The sequence below is a fragment of the Microplitis mediator genome, chromosome 5, assembly GCF_029852145.1.
Source record: "Microplitis mediator isolate UGA2020A chromosome 5, iyMicMedi2.1, whole genome shotgun sequence".
Classification (NCBI taxonomy): domain Eukaryota; kingdom Metazoa; phylum Arthropoda; class Insecta; order Hymenoptera; family Braconidae; genus Microplitis; species Microplitis mediator.
In genome coordinates this window covers 928,362-948,905 of record NC_079973.1, presented here as the reverse complement: position 1 = coordinate 948,905, position 20,544 = coordinate 928,362, and the positions used below count along the sequence as shown (strand labels likewise).

General features: G+C 33.0%; 1 protein-coding gene across 5 annotated transcripts in view; it reads right to left on the bottom strand.

Annotated features, from left to right (window-relative positions):
- LOC130668288 (LIM/homeobox protein Lhx3) overlaps positions 1-20,346 on the bottom strand; it is a 30,796-nt gene extending 10,450 nt beyond the window's left edge. The window contains exons 1-2 of one of the 5 annotated variants that reach the window (XM_057470503.1): positions 18,518-20,346; positions 11,170-11,214 (exon numbers count right to left, since the gene is read on the bottom strand). In XM_057470503.1, the coding sequence (XP_057326486.1) occupies positions 11,170-11,214; positions 18,518-18,800 (328 nt within the window). In that variant the 5' untranslated portion in view covers positions 18,801-20,346. Of the gene's footprint in view, positions 1-11,169; positions 11,215-11,382; positions 11,582-18,517 lie in introns of those variants that run through there. The other 4 variants (XM_057470504.1, XM_057470508.1, XM_057470505.1 and 1 more) reach the window with 4 other exon arrangements.
- Between the last annotated feature and the right edge of the window lie 198 nt (positions 20,347-20,544).

Here is a 20,544-nt window from a genome sequence, read left to right as displayed (position 1 = left end):
ATTCGTTTTATTATTACTTTTTCTATTTTTCGCTATCATCAAAAAGTGAAATATGTGCAGAGCAAGAACGTGAAGAGAGAAAATCCCCCCGAAAGATTCTTTTTTTTTTGGTGGAATGGGTAGAAAAATCTTTTTGCCATAAATGTTTATTTATAATAGAGAAATAAATATTAATAAAAGTAATTTTTACTCCTAGACCCACCACAACATCATGTCTCAGTACCGTGTCTGGATAGTGTCAGCATCTCCTATCTGTGTCGGTTGGTTAATTTTTTTTTCATTCCGCCTTCTGAATATCATTCCACATTATTTTTGAGGCTCTCTCCATGTAAAATAAGGAAAATATTAGAGGAAACAAAATTTTTGGGCTTTGGAGTATCCACAGAATCATGAGTCAGAGCATCTCGATGTCATGTCGAGGGCCATCTCCTTTGTGATTGAATGGATAATTTTTTTATTATCCTGCCTCTTGATTACTATCCCACATTATTTTTGAGGCTCTCTCCATGAAAAGTGATGAAAAATATTGGAGAAAAAAAATTTTTCGAGTCCTATAAAATTCATCGAATCATGTGTCTGAGGATCTCTTCAGTGTATTGACCAGTTACCATTTTACAAATACTTTCTAACCATCATAATTCTTCACTATTCTAAAGGCGCTGCCCATGCGCAATGATAATAGCAAAAAGAAAAACAGTAATCAAGTTCCTAAATAAAAGAACTATCAAAAAATAATCATCAAATCCAATTATCAATTTTTTAAATCAACCCGCTATTAAAAAAAAAATAATCCTCCCGTATCGAATAAAAAAAACATATATTTACATTTGATTAAACACTAAAGATCTAAAATAGCCAGATAACTGTTGCAAACGAGCGTATAACAAGAAGCCACTTGGACACAGTAAGTTCGGTAATAGATTAAAGCCATCTTCTACCCTAACTCGAGGTATATATTGTCCCCTTAACACCCTACTCATGGTTCTGTGCACCAGCATACACCATAACACAGACTACAGACTACAGAATACAGAATGCAAAGCACTACAGAGAATGGCACCGAGTTCTCTTGAATTCACTTGACCCTACTTGTCTCCTATCCGTGAGCGGTGATGTGCGTCCTCTTTTAACGCTTTGGTCACATCTCTCCTTATTCCGGTTTATGTATACGTACTGTGCTCCCTATTGCCATCCACCCTCGGTATAATGTGAGCTCTTTCTCTATTCTGCTCTACGCATTCTACTCATGTGTGCTTACATCCTCGACACAAGAATAAATGATCAGATCCGTGCGCGCGCATACACTGCGTGCAGGGTGTGGTGTTGACTCCACGCAATTTCCTTAATGTACTCGCTAAATGCTCTAACCCTCATTCTATATACATATATATGACAATGATCCATGTGCTCATGTGTTTGTCGGCTTTCATACATATGTATTATTTAAAAACCTGCTAGAATTTAGAACCGGGCTACTGATATATAAGTCGACAATGATTTTTATCGCAGACTGATAAGAACGTGTGTTAATACTTGGGCATTTTTTTTACGATCCGTGTTTCGGAGTGTGATTTAGAGCTTATACGAGTGCGCACGTGTTAGATTAACAACTAATGGAGTAGTTGTTTTTTTTTTTTGTTTATTTAAATGGGGAATAAATTTTATGGTTATTGTGCACGGGATTTATAAGCTGGAATTATTTGTTTATTGATGACTTTGATTTTTATGATGACGGGACTAAATATCCATGGATATTTTCGTCAAATTTTACGGTGAATTTTAATATTCACACAGAAAAAAATAATTTCTTGGCGCAAGAAATTTTTTGTGTTATAAACTGAAAACAAAAATTTTCTTAAGACAAGAAAAAATTTCTCGGTTCAAAAAATTTTTTCTTGCTCTAAAAAAATTTACTCTCGCTCCAAGAAATTTTAAGTTTTCAATTTATAATTCGAAAAATTTTTTTGGGACAAATAAAAATTTCTTGCACTAAGAAATCCTTTTTTTCTGTGCACAGTAAAAATATCCCCGAGACATAAAATTTACTCAAAATTATTAAACAAAGGGCCAATTGCACTAAAAAATTTAATTTTTCATAGATGTTGGGTCTCATGGAGATCAAAATTAATTGGAAATTTTGACGTGAATATTTAAATGTGTCACCAATTTTGATAAAAATATTTTTTCATTTTTCGGGTGATGACTTTTTTGAAAAATCTGTAAAAAAAAATTTTTATTCCGAATGTTCTAAAAAAAAAAATGGATGGATTCAAAAAAGGGGTTGATGATTATTGAATTAAATAAATGATTAATATAATTTTTCATCAGTCACGGCAACTAAATCAAGCAATTGTTTCCGGTGGTTTCAGGCCGGAAATTATTATTAAAATTATCTTGTCAAATTTTCTATCCGCTGATTTAATAAAACTTTTTTTGCAGTCCAGTGATTGCAGCTGCAGCACTCGAGGGATGACTTTACAAGTTTATAAAAAATCTAAAATAATTATAATTACAGTAAAATTGTACGTCCGTCCGAGGGTCATGTTTTGATTTTTCATTGAGGATCTGAACATCTGGTGAGGAAACCGAGGAAACCTTTAATGAAGACCTCAACATATAGAGCCCGCACGTGCCAGCGAAGCCATTTTATTATTCATCAATATTTTTTTTTTTTTAATTTTTGTCACTGGGGTCACGATGTTGTTACAGGTGCTTAAGAAAGTAAACTCTCCAATGAAACTGATACGGTTCTCGTTTCTCTACACTTAACCTCTGTCTTAAAATTAATTTCAGAGCAAAATTTATTTTTCCAAGTTTTCTGTTCTCAGAAAAAGAAATTGCCGGGGTTAAAAAAAATGTTTTGATAGTTTAGTGATGTAACGGATGATTTAAATGGCAAAAAAAAGTGTAAGTTAAATTCTCACATTATATCAGTGGACAGGTCCCGGGGGGAGGAAAAAGGCCGAAGGGCAGTTGCTCTTTGGGGAGTTATGGGAACATTGTAACTGGATCTAGCCAAGTGTTGGCTGGTACATGGTATATATATATAGATAGTGAAGTGTAAGCTTGTGGGAGAGTATGAGATAGTGGAAGCAGTGGATCTGTGATGTTACTTGGTAGCATATTGCTCGGCCCATGGGGGTAAACCCGCGTGAGAAGTCGTCTCGGTCAAACTCGAGGCTGCGTTACACTATTGTATCACATTGTGTTGATGCTTGTTGGTTGTACATAGACTGCGCACTTGGCGCCATGATGGTACCCAAGGGTCCAAGTGATAAACTGTATGTTTTAACTTTGACAATAAAAAAATTTTATTCCCAGGATCTAAATCGTCGGTAGTAAAAAAAAAGTTTATCAATACACTGAATAATAATTTTTTTTACCCGCAATCACAATTTAATTAAATAAAAAATAAAAAGTACGGGGTAAATTGGTCATCAAATTTATAGTGAGAAATTAAAAAATTTAATAGGATTTTTAAAATATCGCTGAGAAAATATTTTAAAAATTTTTGAAATTTTAGCGCCAAGAAAAAAAAATTATCTATCATAAGAATTTATTTAACTCGTAAGTTTACAAAAGATTTGTAAATAAAAATAAAACTAATCTCTTATTACGATTCGAAATCACGATTATTTGTATCAATTGATCTAGAAAGATAATAGAAAATGTGTTGTGTGTATTTATAAACTGAGCATGTTCACAATAAGAAAAATTGACAAGTTAAGGCATCAAGTATTTACACGAAGGATCAATGGGAAAGTATTTATTTTTAATTTAAGGGAATTATTGATAAAATCAGGGACTAATAATTGGGATCACGCGATAGCTAGTGCGAGTTTACTGTGTGTAAGATAAGAGGGCCGGAATGGATGAGAGAAAGGCTAAGGGCTGAGCTAGACACACTCTTTCTCAGGGAATACACACACAGCCAGCGCACACTAGTCGGGCGGTAAATCTCCAGGGAAATCAGAGAGACACGGTAGGCATTTGTGTGCGAGGTGAGTAACTACAGGCCACGTGTACATCTACACTTTCAAATCTATCTATGTATATATAAATGTTCTATATATGTGGAAATGTGTGGACCCTGCGAGGGCTCCAAAGCTGCAAGGCTTCAATTCGCTCGGGATCCACGTGCTTTTTCCTCCTGTTAGATGGAGGAAAAAATAATAAATCCTCTCTATTTTATTGTTTATATTTTTAAATATTACAGAAAAATGTACTAATCATTTTTTTTTAATTTTATCACGCAGAAAAAAATATTTCGTGGTACAAAAAATTTTGACTCGACCTAAGAAAATTTTTTGCATCATGAAAATTTTCTTGAGCCCAGAAATTATTTTTTTCTGCGTAAGTTAATAAAAAAATAATTAAACAAAATATGTAACACGAAATAATTTTCCGGTCGCGTGTCATACATTGAAAGTGTCGACAATATTGAGTCAGGTTCACTTATCTCTTTTCTACATAATGAACACAAGTGCAAGTACTACAGAGCAACGACATTGATTGATGTTCGCCACGTGACAAATACATAAAGCATATCACTGAAAATACTTCTTCAAAGCTTGCAATTCAAAATAAAAAATATAAATACACAGGATTAATTAGAAAAAAAAATTTTATTGGAAAATGCCTTGGATTAATGAGTCTCAGGTAATTAACGTTGAAACCACTCAGATTCCCATGGGATGAAGGATGAAATCCGTAAAGTCCCTTGACAAAATATCCCCAAGGAGACTCGGGGAATAAGGACAATCCCACGAGTTACATGGACTCTTGTTCTCGTCGAAGATCATGCCGATATCGATACATACATTTGCTAGTATTTGCTGGGGGACGATTTGTAAGGATGCTTATCAATGATACTCGTGGAAATTGAAACATTCATATTGTCCGAGGCTTTTAATATTTTAATTACTCATTCAAATAAATAAATATTTCAATAATTTTTTTTTTTAATTGAAGATCGATGGAGTAAAAGCTGGGTAATTACTATAAAAACTGGCAGTACAGCAGACATCTGTATGAAATGTGTGGCTATAGTTGAGTCGGTCTATAGACATAGATATAAATATATAGATATATATTTGCGTCACGCATGATTCAGGCGACGCTAATGAAGACCCCGGGGAATTTAACGGAATATAACGTAATCCAGAATATACATTTGCGTATTAACATCAACAATAGACTGTAGATTTAGATTTATATAAACAAAATATCAATTTATTTTATTTGTTAATAAAAAAAAATTTCTCCAGTAGAAAACCGCCTCCATTTTTTTAAATTTTACAGGAGCTAATAAAATCCGAAGAGCTATGGGGCAGTTACTCGCAATCTGGTTAAATTACGAGCTATAAAGTCTGCATAATCAACGCGCAAAGTATCATCAAATTTAGTAACCATAAAATTTAAAAAAAAATTTTCACCCCTCGCGAACTTCTACTTTTTAATTAAACGAAAAATTATGAACATTTATTTTGGCCGGATTAATTTTGATTGATAAAAAAAATAATAATAAGTAATTTATTTATTTAAATAAAAGCATGACAGCGGTAATGGATTTTATAAATTTTTAAGTGGATGGAGCAATAAATCATAAATTACTTGGCATTATAATAATTACAGCAGAGTACTTTGGAGTACAAGCATTATGGCACAACCGAATGAGTCGAGTGTAGGATCGATTTATCTACCTGGATGTAGCATGTGTGAATGCACTCTCCAGGCGGCTTATCAGTTAAATAAATCAGTCACGCAACGACATTACTTAGTACCTGTACTCTATTATTGTCTCCATAAGCATTAAAACTAATAATTGAGTTGATAATAAAAAAAAAATATTTTAAAAATACATGTATGATTTTATTTGACGTGTGGAGAAAAAGGAATAAGTCAATGGATGGAACAATTGAAAAAATAAAGGGACTTGGTCTATTGTCGAGAGTTCTATTCTTCTTTCCTCCCCCGACTCGCACAACATTCACGTAAAAGTTTGTCTCTGCGTTTTATTTTACTCTTATATTCTCTTTTATTTCTCTGTCGCAGGGTTCTGGTTCCAGTATGCGAGTGTAAATTCATGAAGCATCGGTAGAACTAAACACTGAACACTGAACATTGAACATTGAGCAGAGAACTGGAGTGAACCCAGCCCACTGGCCTCGAAGCTTCTAATCAACGGATGCGTGTACCCATTAGGGTGCTTATTGTGCGTGGGTGTACTGCCAGTGGGGTAACTTCTCGTATATATGTCCGTTCATTCGTTCTTGCTTCTATCTATTTTTATTTCTGTTCCTTGCTGCTGACTTCTTCGAACGCCATCAGGGTGTCACTTGTCATGTTTCATCATCATCTTATCGCCTATGGCGAACTGTTTGTCTCTGGCTTCAAAGCAGCCTCGAGCTTTTTTCTCTTGCTAACATTTTCACGATGGCGCCTTTTTTATACTCATTTTTTCTCACGGAATTTTTAAATGTTCATTACAAATAATCCATTGATGATTAAAGTTCAATTTTTTTTTTTTGTGTTCTACAGAAGTGAACTTTTGAAAATTTTCATTCTTTTTTTTTTATGATCCAGAAGTTAGCAGACAATTAACAATTTTTGAGTTTTTTTTTTTCAACAAATAAATTACAAAAAAAAAAAGTAAAAATATGCACATGTAGAAAATTAAAAAAATTATAAGTGCAATTTTTTCAAATATTTTTTTTTACGAATTTATCGTTTAAAAAAGAAACCAAAAATTATTGGATGCCGGCTAACTTCAGTATCATTTTTTTTTTAGGATCAAATTATGGAGGAGTCATAAATTGAAGTTATATTTTGAATTTGTAAATAAAAATAATTTCTTTTTACAATTTGAGTAGTGAATTTAAAAAAAAAACCAGTTATTTAAATTACAAAAATTGAATTAAAAATTTCGAGGTTCGAAATTTGTACTTTTTACCAAATTATGAATGAAAAAAAACAATAAATCAATTAAAAAGTCAAAAAATTAATAACAATAAATAAAAAAAAAATAATAATGAAAATAAATCAATGAAACTAAAATTCGCGTGACTAAAAATATAAAAAAACAGGAAGACGGGTATATATTGCTGATAAGTACTTAAATAGTATCAACTCGATTTACAGGGTGTCTATAAAATATAATACTCGAAAAAGTTAAATGCCTCATACATACATAGATACATAGTATATATAATACTCTACTATATCTTGACGATCGCGCATCTGCCGGGCATTTTGGTGAATCACTCGGGTGTCTGCTCTACATTATGGCTTCCGTAAAATGCAGTCCACGGGTGTTCCGGGATATTGCGTTCCCCAATTCCAGAGCAGAAGTCGTGCTTCATGGTCAGCTGGATCTACCTAGTCCACCCCCATACTCTACCTCTAATACCCAGAACTTTTGACTTGCATATATATAATACCTCAAACTCGCCCGCCAATTAAACTTTTGATTTAATAAAAAAAAACTACCATAAATCTTAATTTACTTTTCCACCCTTTGTTTTGATTTATCTTCACAGACCCATGAACTACAAACTGAAAACTATTTGACCAAAGTCTCCGGAGGTTTGGACTCGTCGGACCTCAAAGGAATATTGAAATAAATTTTTGAAAATATTTTTTTCCAAGCAGCTCAAAAATTAATCAGCTATCAAGTCTCGTATTGGTATAAAATAAACATAAATGGAATAATGATCAATGATGATATAAGCCACTCGAAAATAAAAGCTAATGTGAATAATAATAAGGAGACGAAAGCCGCAGAATAAACTGATTCGTTAACCACGTTATGCGTATGCGAGTATGAGCCTAACCAAACATTGACATGCTCGATCATTTTGATCCCTCGTCGGCACCAGTCGGCTATATATATGTATATATCAATGCGTGTATGTATATAAGCTTCTATAGCTTCTGTGTATCCACCATCTGGCCGTTCTACTGTACGGGATACACAAAACCCTATAGAGTAATTCAGACATACGAACGAGGATGGATGTGTGTGGCTCTACTCGGAGTCCGTCGAATATTCCTAGTCGTATTCGTGTTCGTGTATACCAGGGGATTTAAATTGAAATGAAAACAGTAGGGTAGGGGTTGCTTTGGACTCTTGTACAAGCCTTGAAAAAAGGGTGCCAATGAGGGCTATTAGGATGCGATATGTTTTTCCATTCCACAGATTTCCGCACTTTCACTTGACTTTTTGTTACATTAGTTGTACAGATGTTTATTCATTTTTTTATTTTTTTTTGGAAAAAAAAATCATTAAGTTTTTGTGAAAAATTAATTTTTTCTTATGCTTCTTATTGAAAGTGAAGTTCTCAAAAAATGTTCACAGAAAAACAATAAATTTTCATTAAAAAAAATTTAAGTCATTCAATTTAAAAATCAAATTATTAAAAAAAAAGTAATAGGATTTTTTTTTTAATTTGGAGAGCAAAAATAATCTCTTTTTGATTGTAATAACCACAATAACGAGAAGCTACACGAAGCCTGAAAAATTTTCTATTGAAATATAGATCTATAGTTATCATCTCTGGTATATTACTCGCGTCCATGCATGGTGAACGAAAACTATGCGCGATTACTATAGAAACTGGAGCTTATATCATCGACTATGGGGATCGTTATGAAAGGGAGATACTCCGAAGACCCACAGGATTGCAGTTTTTTTAAAAATCCTCGTTTCATTAGACGATATCCGTGCTCTGTTGCATGCACCTGATAAAATTTTAAAACTTTCAAACTCAAAAATTTTTTTCGTAAGCAAAATATATAACAGCTCTTACTTTTATTAATAATAGTTACAAAAACTATTATAATATATTTTGTATATGAAAACTTGTGTCAGTCGCGTGGCGACTCGTGTATGCCAAATGTCGCTACTTTATTCTCTTACTCATGTTACAGTTTATAATTTTTTTTTCTCAAAAAAAATTAAGCAAAAGTGCTCTCATGTCTATAAAATTATTTATGGAAATTTAAAATATATGTTTTTTTTTTTTAGTTGACATTTTTTTTATTTGTAAAGATTGTCGACAAATAAAGCGAACATGGATGATTAAACCCTAGTCTAAAAATTGTATGACACTGACGGGATGTGAGAATAATAGCCAACATATATCTGTACATATATGTATATATTTTATGTTCAGTTTATAAAAGGAGTGGCTAGTCTATTGTAAACTGTCACCTATTTTTCAGACAATAAAAGTCACCTTTCCAACACCCAAACTCATTGACCGTGATCGAATAGTTTATAGATCGATAAACTTTTATATATTTTTAAAATGTATATAAACTAGTGATGTAAGGCAGGAAAATTGTCTGACCATTTACGTCAATTTATCAGCGAAAAAATTTTTGAATTTAATGCCGATTCCCGCGCCGACTTGATTTTGCCCAAAAATGATTTTATAAAAAATTGAGCGAAAAAAATTTTTAACGTCATTTTACATCTAAATAGAAGTGAGGAGAAATTTTTGTTTAATTTTTGAATCGGCAGTCAATTTCTCGTGACCTGACTTGACATAAAAATGGTCATTTTGCATCACTAATTTTAATACTTGAAAATTAGGTTACAGAGAAATAAATTATTTATTGTTAGGGATGATGGTGATTAATAATTACAGTTAATGTAATTAATAATTAATAATTAATGGATTAATAATTAATGTTTAGTGGATTAATAATTAATGTTTAATATTTAATAATAAATCTAAGGCCAGTAAAATAGTAGTTACGGACACTAGATATAAAAATATGTACATATATAGCCGTAGGGTTTGTTAGTGTGATAGGCGACAAGTTAAATGTATGTAGAATATAAAATGAATAATAATACGCGGGAGAAAGATAGTTATATAGTAATTATCTTAATGGACTTGTGAACACTCATGGAAAGTTATCGATTTTGCAACGAACCATTTGTCCACTTAAATTTGTAATGCATTTATTCTATAAATTTATGTATTATAATTTTTCATAAAATTTATTTAAAAAATTTTTTGAATCAAAAACTAGAGATTTTATTTTTCTACGAAATATTTCTTTCCCTTCAATGTATAAAAGTTATTGAAAAATTTAATTTTGAATTTTTTTTTGGAGTCAATTGAAAGAAAAAATTTTAAGTTACCAGAAAATTTTAGTAACAACCAAAATAATTAATTTTGGTACGAATAAATTTAAGTTTGAAATTACAAAAAAGAAGAGGTGTTACGAAAGTACTTAGTGGTTTAAATAAGCGTGTTCCTGATTGAATGTTGAGTATAATTCCCCGAAAAAATCCGACAAATCGCCGTAAGCTTGAGTAGATATTAAACTGTAGTGTCTTTTGTAAAATCTAAACACGCCCTCGTTGAAATAAAAGCAAACCCTGTATTTTATAGACCCACGATGTGTATAGAGGTGCATCAAGCCAGCGGAATGAACAATCCACTCATCAGTGACCACGTGTCAGACACGTGGCCGAGCGTGCCAGGACAACTGGTGCTCCAATGTGTCCTGGAATAACCCAAGTCGCGACGCCATGTGTACTTGCAATGGAAAATATATATTTGTATAAAAAGGACGCGGTGTGGCCTGACATTACATGCATCAGTAACTTTTTTCAATGACGCTTTATTATTAAAACTAATATTTAAATTTACTTTCTATTTTTTACTCCAAAAAAAATTTGAAATTTAGCGGGAACTTCAAATGAGCCCGCATACTTATAAGAGGCTTGAAAACTCGAGGGCTGGATAAAATGTCAATGGTTTTATACTTTTATTTTTTTTTTTATTTTGAACAACAGTATCAAGAGCTAGATGACCAACTGTAGCAACAGATATTGCAGAGGAGAGCTCAAAGGTGAGTGGGTTTTTAGTGACATATGGGTACGAAGATCGACAAAGTCAGAGGGAGGTTTATCCTTTTTAGCTCTCGCTTTTAGATGACACAAAATAGCTAGAACACTCGAGTATAAAGAGTGTTTCAATACGCACTTCAAAGACTCATCATCCGGGCGACTTTAGACTCGAGTGATTTAACATAAAGCTTTCGGTCCAAAAATCTCTTGATCATTTTTCAAAAATAAAAATACTTGTTTCTTTTTTTATAAGTAAATAAATTAATAAATTGAAAAAGCATAAAATAATAAAAGTAACTCACGTTCTTTTTTGATCGGTAAATGACATTGTCTATCATCTTCAAGTTCTAAAACATAAAAAATCAGGAAAATATAAAATTAAAAAAAAACATAAAACAATAAAATAATAAATTAATAGTAAATTAACAAAAAAATTTATGGAGCGAAAAGAAAGTGGGGTAAAATGGTAACGAAAATTTAATTGTCTAATTTAGTAAATGAAAAAAAATATTTACTATTTTTATTCTGACGCATTTGTGAGTTTAGTGAATAAAAAAAAATATTTCCATTGCGTAATAACAATAAAAATTGAAAAAAAGTGAACTTGAGATGTAACAATAGTAAAGGCAGTTTAGTTCCCATCAAGAGGTACTTAATCCGACGGGAACCCAGTGGTTTTAGTAACAATGAAGACTGGGTTGCAGCGAACACCTCAAGCCTCCGGTGGTACATAATATATCTAGTATACTGATTACGCTGTGTATATGATTATGTTACGCAAACAGTATCCGTCGAGTAGTCACGTGCCGTCAAAGTGAGTATGTGCTGGTTCGATAATGCTGAACCACCAAACACGCCCCTTGTGCTTGCTCTCTCATTTATGTCTACAACAAATACACACAAAGACCTATGTACAGTCACATGATACATAAATATATACAAATGTATCAAACATCCCTTGTATGCAAGCTCGTGAAAATAACCAACCCCGCGGAAACGTTCGCCAGCACCTCCACCCCTTAGGCCAGTTCCCACGTGAGTGCGACCAGCGGTTGTTATATTACTCAACTTTGACATCATGTTTTGCTGCATCAATACAACACTAGCTCTACTCGGATTACCACTTGGGTTATGGTGTCACTTTTAAGCCTTTTATCTCCACAATAGTTTTTACAAATTAATATTTTGCAAAACTTTAGTCTGATATACTCTTGGTCTGCTTCTTTCCCTTTGTACAGGCCGCCCTATCGCAGGCTGCAATCTAGTTGTCAATAGAAGCGACCGCGCTCTTGAAATTTTTGGTTTCAATTAGCCGCTTTCTGCTGATGGTCTAGTTCATTCTTGGGTCAATTTTTAAATTTAATGCCAGTTCCCGCGCCGACTTGATTTTTCTCAACAATTTTTTATAGAAGTGAAGATAAATTTTTTAAATAAACATATCGGTCGTTGTTGAGTGATACGGCTTGCGGTTTACTTACAATTAAGTGCTTGTAGATGTATAGAAAATAAATAATTTTAGTAAATCATTTTGATATATATTTTTTTTACCCATTTACTTTGATAAATAAATTATTTAATAATTTTGGTCAGCTGAAAATAAAATGAATTGGAGTAAATGAAAAAAAATTTTGATTAAATACAACGGAAAATTTTTGTTAGAAAATCGAATTATTGTACAAATAATAGCAGACTAAGAAAATGAAATAAATATATATTTGTATATTTAAAACTATAATAATATAAGAGCAATAGCTTGGCATGTGGGCGATTGTCTGAATGTGGACTTTCCTCGAGGTCACTTGCTCTCGTAGATTGATTATTTTAAATTCCATATCTACTGTCAACTTGTCTCTTGTCACCTTGAACCCCATCATTTGATCATCTGCATGTTACATGTGCTACATTTTTTTTAAAATTGTTATTCAGCCAAATAAATAAACTGTTGCTGTTTTTTCTCTAGTAATATATAATCATATATTTTCAATAAATATATGAAACCACACATTAAAAAATTCGCGGAGTGGACGGATTTAACGCGGAGCGGATTTTTTATTTATTTAATCCCTTCGGAGTGAAATTCACTCCAAAGGAAATTTTCTTTAACACAAAAATTCCGGATCGCCAGGGATGCGGATTGCGCTGAAAAAAATTCTCTATTTACTCCGTATGCGGAGGGATTTTTTTTCTGCGGAACTCTGAGTGATGGAGAGAATTTGGATTGAAATAAAATCTATATTCCCTCCGAATTCACTCCCAATTTTTTACGGTGCAGACATAAGTGACCTAAGTAAGAGTACACATGATTTTTTACGTTTGAGTTAAAAAAAATGTATCAAGTAGACAATGGATCCTGGGATACTTGTAATATTATATCAAATGCACGCGACCTAAAAATATTTCCCATCCATTTTCAGTCATTTGAAACGTTTATTTAAGTCTTTAAGAATAAATGTAAATAATTTTTTTTTTACTATTAATAAGAATCAAATTTTATTAAAAAAAAGTCCAAAATTTTTCCCATCAAATATTTTCCAAAACTTATCAATTTATTGCGTTACATATATATATACTTCCGCCATTTTCTTTTCACCCTCATACAGACAACCCTAGGGCTTAAGCCAACCCCTTTATATATTTTTTATAAAATATAAAAAAAAATATACTTTCTATAAGAAAAAAAAAAGTAGTATTAATTTTTGTTTCTATCAGATAAATAATTATTTCGGCGATTTAATTGCCGAGAATAAAAATAAAAATAAAAAAGTTAGTGACCTTGTGCCAGTGGCCTTGCGATAAAACCAATCATCTGTTTCGATTAACGAAAAGAAATTAACCAAGGTCGCTGATGTAATGAAATCAGTGAAATTTAAATAGTATATCGATGAGAGTACCAGACAATTATAACCTCTTATCAAAAATATTAAGTTATAAATCGTATTGACAAACTTTCATAATAATAAACTTGAAAAAAAAAAAAAAACATATATAATTATATTATTAAATTGTAAAAAATGTATTTTTAATCGGCACACACAATATCCGAAGGTCGGTATGATAAAAACGGGTTCTCGGAACTCGATTACACGCGTCTTTTTGACGTAATTTATTTTTATTACCTATTGTAATAATTATACATTTATTTATTATTATTATTATTATTTTTAACGCCATAATTTTGTTGAAATGGAGGAAGAAAAAAGGGTACTAAGATATTTCGAGGCTTTTAACTTGGGTTTTTTTTAGTAACGCATCCGGAATATCGTGCTTGGGGCAATATCGTATTGATTGCGGAGTAGCCGTGCCCCCGAGAACACATTACATGATTAAACCACCCCGTAGACGGGGTGCGAGGGGCAAAAGGGAGTTTAGTGTTAGGCAGGCCTTGCAGCACTTACCTTATTAAAATATCCAACGAGTCGACGTGAGGGCCTTTTAACAAAAAGAGCTGCTTCTTTTAAGGTAAAACAAACTCCTTATCTACCACGGTGGTCTATATTTATCAACCCAAACAAACCAAATGTCAAATACCCTACAGGCTAGAGCAACACCTGATTTTTCTTATTTATTTTTTATTTATAATCTATTTATAACACTTGGAAAATTTATCAACTTTTACAAACAAGTCATTTTTTTATCAATATACCCGGGTCAAAATATCTAGCCTCATTGAACCCAAGTAAGCCTCAATCCGGCCTCACTGAGTAAATAAAGCATTTTGAGACTCAAATGATGTTCAAAAAGCCTCAATGAGCCTCAAATGAACCTACTTCTCGACTATGTAATTTAAATTCGATTAGTATTATTTGAGGCTCTGTGAGCATTATTTGAGGCTCAAAATGCTTTTTTTACTGAGTGAGGCTGGATTGAGGCTAAAATACCCATGTAAAAAAAAAAATCGTTCAAAAAATTAACTGAATTCACTTCTCTGCGCTAGTGGTCCAAACATCCAACGGACACCTTAATTTTAGTCAAGATCGTAGTCTAAGAAATTCTATAGACTTTCGATGGAAAATCTAGACTCAGGGCTCGGCGCTGAGAAAAAAATTTGTGTCTTCAAGAAATCCGTAGCAGTCTTAGGTAAGAAAAATAAAGTAAATTTGACCTTTTGACTTAAATGGATACTGAGAGTCAGGTCAGCTAAAAGCTAATCAAAAACGATGCTCTTAACTAACTTGACCTACTTAGTGCCCATTTGCGTCAAAAAACTAGAATTTCGGTTATTTGTTTGAACAGGGAGTGAACTTACAAATTTGAAAGGATTCTGAATTTTGAGTTGATCGTTTTTGAACTTCATAAAAATTTTGTAATTTACGGTCATTAACTTTTTTGTTACACGGGTAAAAAATGAATTTAAATAGTAAGATTACTAAATAAATAAAGATTTTTGCAAAATGTATAATAAATAATTTATAGTAAAGATAATTTAAAATTTGGCTGATAAAATAAAATAAAAAAATTTCAAATGTCTAATATATTTTTATTTGAGCCAAAGCAGTGTCTGCAGTGTCTGTGTGATGCAAAAGAAAATATACACAAAGAAGACAAAAGAGGCGACTGATCCTCTACTCATCCTCATCCTCATCCTGATTCTCATCCCGATGCACCTCGAACGAGATTCACAAACGAAGTATAGACTCTGTTTGGATGGGAGCTTAAGTTTTTTCACCGACGCACGACCAAATTCCTCGCTAGCTCGTTTATCGAGTCCAATCGATTTTTGCCGCTAAATTATTTCTCGAATCCGAGTTACTCGAGACTCGAAGCAGAGGATGGGAAGGAATATCCATCACTTCTTGCTCGGATGTCTGGTACCTCGGTGCATCTGAGATTCCATATTTCTGTGAGATTTTTCTCTTCCTCGCATTCCTCAAAACTCAATACAGTTTCCTCACGCACTGCCGGTAAACTTGATTCGTAATTTTTTAAATCGAATTTTTTCCGCGGCAATAATTATTACATTAACATAATCCAATTTCAAACGACTAAAATAAATCAAAGAAAAAAGTTTAATGGCAGAGTAAGTGAATTGACGGCGAGGTGAATGAGCGACTAAGTGACTGAGGATCTTTGGTTAATAATTAATTTCCAAAATTACCCATTAGCTCGGCATCGGTATCGGTGGCGCTTTTACCTTCGCCATTGCTATCAGCGTCGCACTGCTGTGCCATTATGATTTAATATTAATATGGATAATTTTGAAACCCAGTCATTTAACTTGGTTTTAAAGCCCGCTAGCACTTTACAGAATGTACTATATAATCAGAACCGTTTTGCTCCTCTGCCGTGTGCATAATTAAACGACTCCTTCGACCTTGCTCCACTCACCGAGATTGAGGGGATGAATAAGTCACATGGACAGGTGAATGACGCTGATTTTTTTTTCACTTCACGGAAAAAAATGAACTATATAAATTGAGAATGACAATTTTTTATACTCTCTAAAACTAAATAAGTGAAAATTTCACTAATTGAAATAGTGATCTTAAAATTCACTACAAAATTAGTGATTTTGAATTAGATTCACTAATTCATTAGTGATTCCCCGGATTCTACAATGATTACTAGTGGTGCCTCGCTTAAGGACTTTTTATTCTGTCATTGAATTATCAAATTCAGGGCAAAATTAATTACGATAATTTTTAAATACAACTGAACAGTAGTAATTAAAGTAAGTTAATTAAATAAAACCTAATTTAGTTGCTAAATAATACATCTTGTTATTTTTTAATAGCTTTATATTTTTACTCCAACTTTTTTTACCGAACCTTAATCAAAACCATCATTGACAATAGAATCAGGTTATGAGTATAATTATGATATAAATATTTACCATACGAAAGTAATTTTAATTGCTAATTTAGTCGATCAAGTTGCTAAAAAAATTTTATAATCAATTACAAATAATAATAATAATAATAATAATAATAATATTTTGATACAATATTATTAGCAACGATACAATATTTTTCCAAATAAATCCTCGTCAACAAGTGAATTAGTACATTTTTGACTAATTCAATCAGTGAAATTTTCACTAATTCTATATGTTGTTTTTTTCACTAATTCAAAAAGTGAATAGTCACTAATTCATAGTCGTATACTTTGGACAATTTATATTAGTGAATATTCACAAGTAATTAGTGGTTTTTCACTAATTTAGTTTTAGAGAGTAGTGATAAAGTGATCGGTAAATATCATCATTCTAAATAGTAATTTTTTTATTTATGATTAAAACGTGAATAATTACAGGATAAGTATGAAAATTTATTGTCTATGTAAGAAAAATTACTATTTGAACTTTAAAAATCGTAACTGATGCTTAGAAAATAGACGACACGTATTATAAAATTTACTATTTGAATGTTAAAATTCCCCATATTGACAACCGGGTTCCGGGTTATAATTTCAAACACTAATTTTTAAAGTTTATTTTTTTCCGTGTTCATAGACTATTTTTTAAACGTTTTAAAATTTATTAAATTTTTTGCATGCATGGAAAAATTATTGAACGAAAAAAAAGTTCAATTCGAAATTAATTGAAAAACTAATTTTACACTGAAAAAAATTTGCGGAGTGAATGCGGATTGAAGCAAAATCACAACCACTCCGAAATCACTCCGCTGAAAAAAATAAACTCCTTATTTACTCCGTATGCCGATTTTTTTTAAAAACTCCGAAACTCCGAGTGACGGAGTGAATCCGGATTTAAATAAAAATTCGTAATCACTCCGAATTCACTCCCGATTTTTTACAGTGCAGTTCTCAAATGAGTAAAAATGAATTTTTCAATACAACTTTATTTTAAAGTTCATAAAAATTATTTTTTCAATGACGTTTGAGTATAAAACTGAGAAAAAAATTTTTTGATCAAAATTTGGCGACAAAAAAATTTTTTCAATAAAATTTGATGGTAAAATTGAAGAAAAAAAATTTTTTCGTTGGAATGTGACTGAAAAATTGAAAAAAAAATTTTTCAGTGGAATCTGACCTCAGAATGGTAAGAAAAAAATAATTTATGAAATTGCATGTAAAAAGCAAGGGTATGTCACGTAGAGAATGCGAAACACTTAGCACATTTTCACGCAGTGATGGTACGAGTTTATTTTACTCGTACAAGCTCACAAATGAATGTGTGAGTGTGCGGATGTGTGCGAGTTGTGTTGCATACCTCTAAATAACTCGGGAGCGTGCATGCACTACAAAGTAGCCGTGCATTATGTACGAGTGGCAATCTGTTGCACCCTTAGAAATTTTTCTTTATACCCCTTAACTCGCTCCACTTGAGCGAAATTAAAAATAAATAATAGACCAAAGTAAAATATTAAATTTTCATCAGTTGTTGTAAATAAAACCAGTCCATAAAAATATGTTATAGACAAAAGTAAATATTTATCTAGCCGTATTTGAAATAGAAACGTGTTAATAGTTTAAATTTCATCATTGGTTTGATAAAAAAAAGCAGCATAATGTCTATCGTCTACTTTTGCTTATCAAAAGATAACTCGAAAAAAAAAATCTTATAGACACTACTGAAATTCAGTACAAAAATTTTTATATCATTTATTATTTTTATCATATCGTAAACAATATGAACTACAATAAAATCCGTGGTAAACATCTATAAGTTACAATAATTATTTGTTAAATTACCTTCGAGATGTTTATTGCGAGCAAGAAGAGAAAGCAAAACATCTGGATTAGGCGGTGCATCTAAATCTGGCTCGCGGTGATGACCCGCAGGTAGAGAGGGCCCAAGAGGTAGCACGACATCCGGAGATCTGGGTATGTGTACTGGAGCACTGGGCAGCGGCGGAAGGGCCCCGATGAACCCCGGGGGGTGGGCAGGTGGTGCCCCGATGAAACTAGTCACGGGATGGGGCGGGTGGGCCTGAGGTCCCGGGTTCGAACTCGGCTGCTGTACCGCCGCAGACATTGATAAATCAACACCACCGAGCAGAACTGGACGGCAGCCACCCACCCCACCCCCACCACCTCCTACTCCCCCTGACACCGCCGGGAGGATTCCGCCACCTCCCGGCAGTGGTGCGTACGGCAAATACAGCTCCAGTATAATTATTACTGTCTGTTATTTAATATTACTCACACTGCAGTCATTCAATTTTTTTTTTTTTTTTTTTTTTTCACTCAACTCTGATATTAATTTTTTCAAACTCACTATCAGTCTCTACAATTGTTTACTCCAAAAATACTAGTCTTGAAAAAATAAATAAAAAAAAAAAACTACTTTTTAATGCACTGTACACATGGACACGCAGTGAATAACGTGGCAACAACACTTAAATTTTCACACACAAATTTATAAATCCATAGCATCCAGATAAATAAAAATAGTTTAGTTGCGTAAATATTTTTTTCTAAATTTAATATATTTGCTGTCTAATGGCAACGGTAAGAAAGCGTTCGGATCTATGATGAACGATATTAAACAATTATTTAATGATTTTAAAATCTTAACGATTAATAAATTCGCCCGGAGGGCAGAGTCGCGTCCGAGCGGGCCCAGAGCCAGCCACGCACTCGTTATACTAAACTAAAGCCGTCGGTTCGTTACGTTTTCTCCTTATCAGGCTGCTCGCGACTCCCGGTTTATCTCGACCATAACCTTGGTCTACCACTTAAATAATAATAAATAAATAGTAAGTTAATAAATAAATAAATAAATAAATAATAAATGATTTTTATTGCGAGGACAATAATTTTAAACACAAGTTTATTCCTCGTAAGCAGTATCGCGTTTGATCCATCCGCTCAGTAATTCTATACTAGTCCGAGCGATCAGTAGCGATTGGTTTTTACACGCGTGTCAATGTAAATTTAAACCAACCGAATCCAATGTAAATTGTCAAAGTTAGATCCTCGTGCTCCTGATGATCCGCCGGGCGATCAAGCTCGAGGTGGTGGCAGATAGGGAGAAAGTAGACGGAGAAATGAAAGAAATAAATAAATAAGTTCTGCTGCAGCTACTGCTACTGCTACTACTGCTACTGTTGTTGATGCTGCTGCTGCTACTCCTGATGTTGATGATTAAAAAAACTTTTACTACTATTGTGGTATGAATTTAGCCGCGGTCCTTTTGCGGATCCTCTTTCGTCCAACCCGCCGGCTGTGTAAGAAATGAGAAGCCCGGATTCCGTGACTTCGAGGATGAGACACGATCAAAACCATTCGTATTGGTATCCGACTTGTATCAAATACAATTTTAATTTTTTGTTTTTATTGTTTGAATTTTTTTTTTTTAAATTTAATTCACTAAACATTTTTATAACCTTAACATTTATTTTATTTTTTTTGGTTTCAGGTGAGACGGTGCTTAGGTTGTGACCGAAATTGGCGAGGATTCACTGATAAAGACCGCACTGACCCGGCGTGGCGAGCTGAGGTAACCCGATACTGATAGAACTATGGCGAGACGCGAGAAAATTTTGAAGGTAGCACTCGGTGACTTGGTGGATAGGTGGTATGTATGATACGAAACCTCTTCCTCGAGAGAGAGAGTTTCGAGAGGACTTGAGGGTGTGAAAGAGCGAGGAAAATGATTTCAATGCTATACCAGAGGGTTGGAGTGAGTGAGACCTGAAAAGTCTGCGTTGAGGGTAGAGGTAGAGGGTATTTGTACCCCTAGTAGGGGTTGAAATTTCCACCAACCCCAAATCATC